Source organism: Mirounga leonina, unplaced genomic scaffold, assembly GCF_011800145.1.
Source record: "Mirounga leonina isolate KUSES-001 unplaced genomic scaffold, KU_Mleo_1.0 Mir_174, whole genome shotgun sequence".
Lineage (NCBI taxonomy): Eukaryota > Metazoa > Chordata > Mammalia > Carnivora > Phocidae > Mirounga > Mirounga leonina.
Window position 1 is genome coordinate 76190657 of NW_023270451.1, and position 12446 is coordinate 76203102.

Consider the following 12446-nt stretch of genomic DNA (forward strand, 5'->3'; position numbering starts at 1 on the left):
CAGGTCATGATCCCAGGGTCCTGGGATCGAGCCCCTTGTGGGGCTTCCTGCTCAGGGGGAGTCTGCTTCTCCCTCTCTCTCTCCTCCTTCCCCCTGCTCATGCTCTCTTTCTCTCTCTCAAATAAATAATAAAATCTTCTTAAAAAATAAAGTTACTTTGTCCCCTCCTTTTCATACCCTACTCTTTGAGAGCAAGTCCCTAAGTACAATTTAACATTCAAAGTATGGGGGGACTTAAATTCAACCTCTTGAAGGTCGGGATTATCTAAAGAAATTACTTGGAATTCTTTTGACAGGTATTTTTTAAATTTATGGAAACAGCATGAGTACTGAGATCAGTCTAACATATCTGTTTTTTGCAGGGTGGGAAACCCCGTAAACACCGGAAGGATCGGCTACAAGATTTAATTGATATAGGCTTTGGCTATGATGAGACAGATCCATTTATTGATAACTCAGAGGCTGTGAGTAATGTATCTTTAATATAGCAGCAATTCTTTGTTTGGGATAGAAGTCAAGGATAAAGTTACTAAAATAGTTCAGTACTTGTTTTTATTAACCAGTCTTTTGTTGATGTACATCTAAATTGTTTCCACTTTTATGTGCTTACAAACAGTTGAGCATCTGTGTACATTTATCTTTGTGTACTTGAGTAAATATGTAAGATAATTAGTGCAAATATATGTATAGGATAAATTTCTAGCAGTGGGATTTACTGATCAAGGGTATTTACATCTTGAATTTTTATTGATATTTCCAAACTTGAGCAGGTGTATTTTCAAATGACCTGTAGATAAGAACCATATGAACTTGAAGATTGGAGCTACTGGGTGGAAGTTAATCTGGCAGACATCTTTAAAATGTACTTTGTTTTTTTGTTGCTGCCAACCCTTACTACACTGGTGGTGATTGAATGCCATCCTTTACTGCCTGTCTGTTTTGATCACACCCTGCAGCTTTTCCCCTGGAGTCCTCTTTCTCCTATAAAATGAAGAGGAATTTAGGAAAGCATTTAAGGACTGTAGCAGTCCATTGATCACATAGCAAGTGAAAGAAGGCATATCGTGTTTGGGAGTAGGTAAAAGGTACATGTTCTTACATTCTTCTCAGTGCACTAAAGTAATCTAAACCCTGGACTTACGGTATCCTCTGCATTGTACAGTGATTACTTAGAATATACAGAAAGTGACACCAAGGTAAGCATTGTAGTATTACCCACAAATCAGTATTTTTTTTTCCTGGCTTCTATAGATGAGTACAAGGCATACAGTGGTAGGAGAGTGATACGTAGAACTTCCAGCAGGGTGTAGTGGATACCCTGTGATACTCCTAAGTTATTTTAGTGTCTTGACATAAACTGATTTACCATACCAGATAGCCTGGTCTATAGGAGTAAAATACTGACAATGCCCTTTGGAGTAGAGAAGTCTTCTTGTTTTACCAGAAAGGTTGACAAACCTTTTTGTAGGTTAAGGGATGGAATGTTTTTAAGAGTCTTGACCTTGATATGAAACACAAGTCAAAATTCCTAGATTCTAGACTTGACTCGGTTTCTAAAGATTTCTAAGGAAATCTAGTAGCATTACCCAGTTTTCTCTGCTACAGTCAAAATATTTGAATAAAGTGTTTTCAGACTGACTTTTGCAACCCATAATTGGATTATATATCAATTTAGAGAGTGTGGCCAACATTTTTAATGAAAATGAAGTAGAATAGAATAGGAGCTACCATAGCAAATCATAGTAGATTATGTGTTTTTTAATGTGTATATGTGTGTGTGCATGCACTGGGTTTTGATGTGTAATGTATTTTCCACTTGGGTGGTGGTGAAGAAAATTTGAAAGCTACTGCTTTAATAAATAAGGACAAATTTTGTAGGTATAAGTTGTTGTATAGAAATTTTAGAATTAGTTGCTGACATTTAGAGGACAAGGTAGGTTCCTGCTTTGTAAGAGGAAATTGAATTAGAATATATCTTGTTTATTGACTTGCCAAATAATTTTGTATCATTATCTTTAATAGATTATTGGGTTCTTTTTATGAGATAATTCAGACATAAGACAATTATAATCCAACCAAATGATTTTCTGTTCTTTTCATTGATTGTATTACCAGTAAGCTTTCACTGTTTGTAATTATTTGATAGAGAGTGAAAATAATCTGGTTCTATTTAATTGTCAGAATCATGTACTACTTATTACTCTAAATACCTGAAAATAAATGCTTTTGAATATTATTTTTAGTCTCACTGATACTGCCAAATTTTGTAAAGACTAAAAGAAAATGTTTTTCTTTATTATTAATAAATTATAATACCAGGCATGAGTAACACTTTATTTAGGTTGTTTCTTTTAAATTTCACTAGATGTTGTCATTGTTACACAACCCCAAAGTATTGATGTTAAATGATTTCCTCTGGGTCACAATTGCCAGTCATTGAAAGGATCTAAATCCAGGTCTTCTGGTTTTCAAGTTCAGTGCTCCATTGCCTCTTAACACATTGTACTTAAAAGGCTGAATTAAATATGCATAAAGAGCTTGTTCTCCAGAGGAGTGTTCCGATAGGGAAAGCTTAGTAAAATACTGCCGCATACAGATGTTGAATACACCCATGTTGCCCTATAATGTAGTGATGAACTTGTTTCCTGTCGGAGAAGCTGCTTGGTGTAGTGGATAGTTTGAAATACAGCCAGAGCCTCTACCATAAGCTTAAAAAATTATTCTGGCAAGGTTCTTAACCTCTAAATTTGGTTTTCACTTATAAAATGGGAATAAAACTTGTCTTTTTTGCCTCAAAGGTATCAGGAGGACCAAGTGAAATAATTTATATGAAGAAGCATTATAAATTATAAAGCAGTGTAAGCGAAAAGTACAGATGTGTTTGTCACAATTGCACATTTCCAAAAATAATTACTACAAAGTCATTTCACTCTTAATTCTCTACTCTTCACATCACTCCTTTGCTTACAGATTGTACTGGACCCTTTCTGAAGGTTTTACCCGTAGGTCTTTATAATAGCCCATCAAGTGAAGTAACAAGAAAACAATTCATTCCTTTTCTCCCCCCTACTTCATTACTTTTTGATTCAATATGATTAAGCTGGAAATTCTTTCTTTTTCTAGTCAACCATTTAATTGAAAAGGATACAGGTTAAAAGCAAAATTTTTGTACTTAGCCTTAATATTCTTACAGTAACTAGTACATTCTCTGTATTCCTTGTCCATGGCAAAGGATTCTCCTTAAAAATCTAACTTTCTTAAAAATGTAAAATATGAAGAACCTGTAAGTAGAGTTCTGGGGACCTCTGGTAGCAGGTATCTAGCTCTGTTAGATAAGTAGTTCCTTTTTTCTCAACCACTATGGACTCCATCATTTGGTGAAGATTGACTTTCATTTAAAGTTTGCTTTTTGTCCATTTTCATCAGGTGAGAAATGATAAACTTTAAAATCCAAGCTTAGAGGACACATCTTAAGTGGTATTTTAGGTCTGACCGTCAGTCTAGTTTAGATAATTTACATTTCTTGCTCCAAGCAAAGTACCTGTCTCATTACAGTGTATGCTTACTGAACTGGACAGTTTTTTTCTGCTTCCTTTTTAAACACACATGCTATTTTTGTTTTAAAAATTTTCACCTTGGGTGCCTGGGTGGCTCAGTTGTTAAGCGTCTGCCTTTGGCTCAGGTCATGGTCCCAGGATCCTGGGATCGAGCCCTGCATCGGGCTCCCTGCTCCGCGGGAAGCCTGCTTCTCCCTCTCCCACTCCCCCTGCTTGTGTTCCTGCTCTTGCTATCTCTGTCATATAGATAAAATCTTAAAAAAAATTTTTTTTTTTCACCTAGAAGCTTAGAGCTAAGACAGAAGAAATAACTTTGTTATTCTTTATAATCTCCTTATGAGTAAAATTATATACTGATATTATAGGAAATGAAATTTATTCTTTGCCTGGACATTTAGTCATCTGTTTTAACTTGTTTCAATTTCTCATCAGAATCATTTGTTCTTGGGGTGCCTGGCTGGCTCAGCTGGTAGAGCATGTGACTCTTAATCTCTAGGTTGTGAGTTTGAGCCCCATGTTGGGTGTAGAGATCACTTAAAAAATACATAAATAAAGATTTATTTAAAAAAAAAGAATCCTTTATCATTAAGAATAGTAGTAGTGATCTTTAAATTTTTCTCAGCAGATGATAGATAGAATTTGCGTTGTTATTCCAGAATTTCCGTTCTTTATAAATACTGAGTAATCCAGGCTCATTTTTATCCCAGTTATTAACTTTTTCTAAATTTATTCCACAAACATCCTCATTGCATTCAGCTTTGTAGTTAGGATTTAAGAAAGATGCTGACATAGTGATTGAATTTCTTTGAGATGTTTATAGAATTAATAATAGGCTATGTCTAAAACCTTTTTTTTTTAAATATAGTATGACGAGTTAGTTCCTGCTTCTCTAACAACAAAATATGGAGGCTTTTACATCAACACTGGCACTCTGCAGTTTCGCCAAGCTTCAGATACTGAAGAAGAAGATACTACAGACAACCAAAAGCACAAGCCGCCCAAAGTAAGTTTATCTAGCATTGCAATAGTAATGAGTGTTCAGTTAATAGGGTGTACTTTTTAAATTAACTTGTGAATGTAAGGAAAAGTAAAATGCTAACATTGTTTAATGAATCTATAGTTATTTACATGCTCTAAGGTAAAATTATGTAGATAAGGGGAAATTGATACATCATAGTAGAATTGTATTTTCTTTTAAAACTTCTCTCTCCATATGTGGTCTAATAATCTACTGTTTGGGGGTTAAGGGTAAGTTTCTAGGATAAGTTAGGACTTGGTATAGAAATAGGGGCACCTGGGTGGCTCAGTTGTTAAGTGTCTGCCTTCAGACTTGGTATAGAAATGATTAAAAGCCATTACCTTTCCTAAGATGTAATTTATAAAGCTAATTCTATGGAATGTATATATTGTTTTAGGAAACATACAGAGTGTCCTTAGTTAAGTGTTTCTTCAAGTGTGATCCAAGGACTTACTTGTACCAGAATCACCAAAATGTTTGTTAAAAACCAGGCAGTGGGGCGCCTGGGTGGCTCAGTTGGTTAAGCGACTGCCTTCGGCTCGGGTCATGATCCTGCAGTCCCGGGATCGAGTCCCACATCGGGCTCCCTGCTCAGCGGGGGGTCTGCTTCTCCCTCTCTTGCTATCTGTCTCTCATTCTCTCTCAAATAAATAAATAAAATCTTTTAAAAAATGATATTATCCTATTTATTTAAAAAAAAAACAAAACCAGGCAGTGTTCGTAAACCCCAAGAATCTGCATTTATAACAAGCACTCCTAATGTACACTGAACTTTGAGAGAAAACACTGCCCTGGATGATAGATTGATAACATCAAAGAGTAACCCATTGATACTCAGATAAGTGATACATTCTTCTATCATTTGCAGATTCCCAAAATAAAAGAAGATGATATTGAAATGAAGAAGCGGAAGCGGAAAGAGGAAGGGGAAAAGGAGAAGAAGCCAAGGAAGAAAGTACCCAAACAATTGGGGTACGTAAAATTAAACATTATAAGGTTACAGCATGACTAGCTGCCCTTTTAGAAAGATATATTTAGCATTAATTCATTCAGCTTAGCTGGGTCTAATTTAATACTCTATTTATAAATGACTTAACTTATATTTTAATAATATTAATATATTAAGTATAAGTTATTAGTAAATAGAAAGCTTTGTCATCTTAGTTTTTTTTTTTTTTGCACATATATACTTTATTAAATTTTACTAGTATTCTGTAAGGGAAAAACACACAGACGAGTAGGCTACATTGAAGAAATCTTATTTTTATAAGAGAGTTAAGCCTTTAAGATATTTCCAGGTATTATCTTCAGTCATGCTTCTTACCTTTATTCTTGAACTCCAGGTAATATTCAGCCCCTACAGCTACCACAAATGCAGTAAATCCCCATTTGAATCCTTTTAACAATGCACCAACAGAGGAAACATTGTTTGCAAAGGCACCCGTGTATCTCCAAGCTCCATTGCGCCCCATGGATCCCTAACCCGTGTGCAGTCAGCTTCTCCTGGACGGTTTTAATGGTGTCCCTTCTATCTTCCATTGTTTATAATCTGGAAATTCCGGAGCGCCTGGGTGGCTCAGTCGTTAGGCATCTGCCCTCAGCTCAGGTCATGATCCCAGGGTCCTGGGATCGAGCGCCACATTGGGCTCTCTGCTCAGCGGGAAGCCTGCTTCTCCCTCTCCCACTCCCCCTGCTTGTGTTCCTTCTTTCGCTGTGTCTCTCTCAGTCAAATAAATAAAATCTTAAAAAAAAAAAAAATATGTAAAATCTGGAAGTTCCAGTTTACTATGGCCATGTTCATGCCCATATCTCTGGGCCATGTCTGACAGCAATCTGACCTCTCATGCCACCCAGTATTCAATGTCATCTTAGATTTTAATTAATTAATTAATATCGTATTGATTGATTGATAAGTAGAAGGCTTTATCATTTTAGAGACTCATGATGTTTTAGATCAGATTTACATATTAATTCATTAAGTATTTTGCTCATTATAACTTTTAGCCAACAAGAACCAGCTTGAAAAGATGGTATAAACCTTGAACAAATGTTTTAAACTTTTTGTGCTAGAACTAAGCTAATTAGATGCCTGGGGATTGAGGATTGGCAGTAGTCTTTGTGTGAACAATTTATAGTTTTACTATTTAAAAAGCCAGTTATTTAGCTTTGCTTCACACTTGTAACTTGTACAGTGTAACTTCACACTTGTAACTTTAGGTAATGATATTGTCTCTAAAAGTCAAGTAGAATTTCTCAAAAAAGTTATAAGAATAAAATGTTTGTACCATGCATTCATAAAATTACCAGTTGTTCTTGCTTCTCCATGACTTTTTTTGGAGAACTAAGGGACAGAAACTATGAGAGGCTTGATTTTCTTCCCCTCCTTACCAGGGGAGGTGCATCTGAATTTTTTGGGTTATCAGTATTCAAAAGGATATAGGGAGGTATTTATCATCCTGTAAGCATGAGATTTTAGTGACCCTGGAGTCATTAAGTAATTAAGGAAAAACATATATTACTAATGAATTTATTATTTACAAGTAAACTTCTTTGGGAACAAAGTCTATAATGCCTTTATTGAATTTGTCATTTTCTCAAATTCATAGCTTATTCATGCAGCAAATATTTATTAAGTACTTGTTGTATACCAGGTATTGTTGTGGTTTGGAGTATATAACAGTAAATGAAACATGGGCTTCCCTTGAAGGTACAAATCATCTTTTTTGATTCTGTAGTGCGCATAGAAGAATATAAGCCATAGAATGTAGAAAAGGTGTCTAGAGAAAGTGATAAACTGAAACCATCTTTCCCTCATGGTTTCTGTAGGGAGAACATTGTCATAGAAAATTACCCATATATGATTGCCTCACATGGCTGTTCCCAGAATGGAAAGTGAAAATGATCAGAAGGTAGCAGCAGATAGAATAGGGTCTAGAAAGATTTTGCATTTCTTTGGCAGTTTGTAGCACAAACCACCTGGAGTTGGAGCGCCTGGGTGGCTCGGTTGTTAAGCATCTGCCTTTGGCTCAGGTCATGATCCCAAGGTCCTGGGATCAAGCCCCACATCGGGCTCTTTGCTCGGCAGGGAGCCTGCTTCTCTCTCTCCCTCTCCCCCCCCGCCCCCGCCCTGGTCCCCCTGCTTGTGCTCCTTGTCAAATGACTAAAATCTTTAAACAAACAAACCCCACCTGGAGTACCAGCTTAAAGTTGTACTTGTGTGAGCTCTGGTTGTAAGCAACTCTGTTTTCAGCAAAAGTGTATTTCTTTACTAGGTTAATTTTTTAGGTGACCACTTTAAAGAAGTGCTTAAGAATGTGAACAGTCCAAAAGGAGTAGTAAGTTTAACTTCATATATTCTCATAAACCTGAGCTACATTCAGTTTTGTTTCTTTCTGTTAACTTTAGTCTATTCATTTTCTCCACTCTGATGGCCATTTACCTGTCGACCTTTCCTCAGTGACAGTCCAGATGATGAGGAAGATGCTGTGATAAAATGATAATTTAATAAGAAATTTGCTCTCCCACCTGTCAGATGATTGTTTTGATGATCTGTGTCTGCTTATTTACATGAGGCTTTAAACGTTAAAATCGTACATAGCCTAACGGATGACTTTTTTCTTCACAGAGTTGTGGCTCTGAATTCCCACAAGTCTGAAAAAAAGAAGAAACGTTATAAAGATTCTCTTTCTCTAGCTGCCATGATACGAAAATTTCAGAAAGAGAAGGATGCATTGAAGAAGGAGCCTAACCCCAAAGTCCCAGTGAACTTAACGACCTCCTCTCTGAATAAACCCCCCTCCACTGCTGTAGCATTGGGAAATGATGTCCCGGACTTAAATCTGAACAGTGCTGATCCAGACCTCCCCATTTTTGTTGGCACAAATGAACATGAACTGTTTCAGGAAGCTGAAAATGCGCTAGAGATGCTAGATGATTTCGACTTTGACAGATTACTGGATGCTGCTTCTGATGGTAGCCCCCTCTCTGAGTCAGGGGGAGAGAATGGAAACACCACCCAGCCAACCTATGCCTCTCAGGTTATGCCCAAGGTAGTGCCTACACTCCCAGAGGGTCTACCTGTCCTTCTTGAAAAACGCATTGAAGACCTCCGTGTAGTAAGTGTAATAATCCCCTTGTTTCTTATTTGCTACATGAACTTAACAATAAATGCTTTTTGTAAGACAAAAATAATAACCCACAATTTCAGCACCCATATAAAGAACTTATAATTTTCTATATTTCCTTTTAGGCATTGGCTGTACACATAGGCCTTTGATTTTAAGTAGAAATATGTATAACTATAGTTATAGCATCATATGGGTGATCGTTTTATTATTTTATTTCATCTTATACATTTTTTAAAGATTTATTTATTTTAGGGGCGCCTGGGTGGCTCAGTCGTTAAGCGTCTGCCTTCGGCTCAGGTCATGATCCCAGAGTTCTGGGATCGAGCCCCGCATCGGGCTCCCTGCTCAGCGGGGAGCCTGCTTCTCTCTCTCCCACTCCCCCTGCTGTGTTCCCTCTCTCGCTGTCTCTCTCTCTTTCAAATAAATAAATAAATAAAATCTTTAAAAAAAAAAAAGTAAAATACTTAAAAAAAAAAAAGATTTATTTATTTTAGAAAGAGTGAGAGGATACTTAAACGAGCATGAGGGGGAAGGAGCAGAGGAAGAGGGAGAGAATCCTCAAGCAGATTCCCCACTGAATGCGGAGCCTGAAGTGGGTCTTGATCCCAGTACCTTGGGATCATGACCTGAGCTGAAATGGAATCGGACACTTAAACGACTGAGCCACCCAGGTGCCCCTCATCTTATATTTTTCAGCATAGGTTTCATAAATACAATTTTTATTGTAAAAAAAGTCGTGTAAAGACAATGGAAGATAGGAGCAAATAGTAACATTTCAAAAGTATACCTGAACTTGGTCCAAACTATATTGACATCTAGTTCTTTTATAATTGATTTTTCCAGCTAATCCTTTCCAGCTAATCACATTTAATAAGCATGCACTGTGTTCCTATTAGGACAAACTTGAGAGCTGAGCTTTAGCATGTCACATTAGATACCTCTCTAGATTGACTTGCCTTCATAATCTTTGTTTAACTAGCTGCAAATCCAGATAAATGTCATCACACTTATCCATTTAATCTCAGGGAGATAGTATTTTGACTTAAAATAACATGCCAGTGGGCGCCTGGGTGGCTCAGTGGTTAAGCATCTACCTTTGGCTCAGGTCATGATCTCAGGGTCCTGGGATCCAGCCCCAGGTCAGGCTCCCTGCTCAGCAGGGAGTCTGCTTTTCCCTTTCCCTCTGCCCCTCCCCCCTCGCCAAACCTAGCTTAAAATGCCCTTTCTGATTATTTTGATTATTTTATTTTTTTAAAGATTTATTTGAGAGAGAGAGAGCATGAGAGGGGGGAGGGTCAGAGGGAGAAGGAGACTGCCAGCTGAGCAGGGAGCTGGATGTGGGACTCGATCCTGGGACTCCAGGATCATGACTTGAGCTGAAGGCAGTCACTTAACCAACTGAGCCACCTAGGTGCCCGATTAATGTGTTTATTTGAACCCACGCCATATTTTAGTCCTAATTTTTTTCCTGACTACAAAAGTGAAATGCACAATACAAAATGTATTATCATACGTAGGGAAAGATCCCCCATAATCTGACATTCCCCACTCCCAGCAGAGAACCACTATTAAATTATTTATTTTTCTAGATCTTAATCCATGCATTTGCAAATGGTATAGTATTATAAAAAATAATTAATGAGGTGGTAATGTATGGACTATTCACCTTGCTTCTTTCTCCTGGGGTTATAGTAACCCAACTTACGTCACATTTTAAAATTTACTAATCATCTTTACATTTATTTCTCATAACTTTTCCTAAAATTTAAATATCTGATTACAGGAATATTTAGATTTATTTAATTTTTCTGGTAACTGGCCCACAGATTTGGTTTAGCAATTCTGTTTTTTATTCTTTAGCATTTCTTCTGAAGTGACTTAATTTTAGTTCCCCTGTATTTTTACTTATTTTAATGTACTTCATTAGTCCAGAACTTAGCAAAGTCTGTTAAAATATCTCATTGCCAGTATTTCTTAGGTTATAAATTGTGTTTACCATCGTTTTTGCATTATTTCCATGATGTGTTGTTTGACTTATAAAAGTCTTGATCTTTGTGATGATTATCATTTGAAGGTGACTTTTTGTGCTATTACTGCCTTTTACCTTGAATTCAGTTTTGTCTGACTTACTGTCTCCTGTCTCTTTATTTTTACATATAGCTTTTCTCATCATTTACCTTCAACCTCTTTGATTTTCTTTATTTTAGCTTTTTTTTTAATTTATTTGACAGAGAGAGACACAGCGAGAGAGGGAACACAAGCAGGGGGAGTGGGAGAGGGAGAAGCAGACTTCCCGCCGAGCAGGGAACCCGATGTGGGGCTCGATCCCAGGACACTGGGATCATGACCTGAGCCGAAGGCAAACGCTTAATGACTAAGCCACCCAGGCGTCCCTTTAGCTCTTTTTCTTATAGACAGCATGTAATTTCTTTATTGACCTCATCTGAGTCTTTTCTCTTTTAACAAATGATTTTATCTTTTTACAGTTGTTATAATTATATAGTTGATCTTTGTCAGTTTCTTTTTTATCCTGTTCTCTTACTCATCTCTTTTGTTTTCATTCTTTTGCTATTTTCTGTGCTTATTTTTTGAAAAGTATACAATCTGTAGTCTTGATAATAAGTAGGTTTTTTATTTAATCTTCTCAGCTACTCTGTGTAGGAAATACAGGTATTATTTCCTTTTTATGGTTAAGAAACTTGAGGTAGGTTAAATAGCTTGGTCAGGTCCATGCAACTAGTAAGTGGTGGAGCCAGAATTTAGCCACAAGGGTTCACCTGACTCCAAAGTATGTATGTGCCTTTTGCTATCCCATGTTGCCTATCCCTAAAACCTTTAGTTTCTTCTAGGTTTTAAAACGTGTTAGTGATGTGACCCACATTTCGCAAGATACTTTTTTTTTTTAAGATTTACTTATTTGAGAGAGAGAGAATGAGAGAGAGAGAGAGCACATGAGAGGGGGAGGCAGAGGGGGAAGCAAACTCCCTGCTCAGCAGGGAGCCTGATTCGGAACTTGATCTTGGGACTCCAGGATCATGACCTGAGCCGAAGGCAGTCACTTAACCAACTGAGCCACCCAGGCGCCCTGATCTGCAAGGTATTATTAATAATAATAGCTCTTGGGGTGCCTGGATGGTTCAGATGGTTAAGCCTTTACCTTTGGCTCAGTTCACGATCTCCAGGTCCTGGGATCGCGCCCCATGTCGGACTCCCAGCTCAACAGGGAGCCTTCCTCTCCCTCTCCCTCTGCCTCTTCCCCTGCTTGTGCTCTCTCTGTCTCTCTCTCTCAAATGAATAAATAAAATCTTTAAAAAAATAAAATAAAAATAATAGCTCTTGTTTATTTAGCAGAAACCTGTACTCTGTATTTAGTACAGTGCTGCTGTGTCTCACATAGCATTTACCAATCAGGAGACAGCACCCTGATTGGGTTTAGTGTACTTTACCTACTGTGTAGTCTAATCCTCCAACAATCAAGTGAGGTAGGTAGTATTCGTCCATTTAATAGATGAGGAAACTAAGGTTCAACAGGTTAAGTGATTTGCCCAAGGCCACGTAATTTTTAGATGGCTGAGCCATGATTCAAAGTCAGCATTTAAAGGCAGGACCGTGGAGCTCCATAGTAGGCACTCTGTCTGCTGTGTTATATGCCATTCAGCTTCACTTAATAAAATTGGTTAGTAATGAGTGTATTCCATCTTGTAAAAGCTTTGTCATATCTTATATACCAAAAACTGTTCTCTC

General features: G+C 37.3%; 1 protein-coding gene across 1 annotated transcript in view; it reads left to right on the top strand.

Annotated features, from left to right (window-relative positions):
- The window catches only part of UBN2 (ubinuclein 2), a 73619-nt gene that overhangs the window by 21176 nt on the left and 39997 nt on the right, over positions 1–12446 (top strand). Inside the window, exons 3-6 of the mRNA XM_035021202.1 lie at positions 363–464; positions 4423–4560; positions 5444–5547; positions 8201–8690. Of these exons, the coding sequence (XP_034877093.1) occupies positions 363–464; positions 4423–4560; positions 5444–5547; positions 8201–8690 (834 nt within the window). The remainder of the gene's footprint in view (positions 1–362; positions 465–4422; positions 4561–5443; positions 5548–8200; positions 8691–12446) is intronic.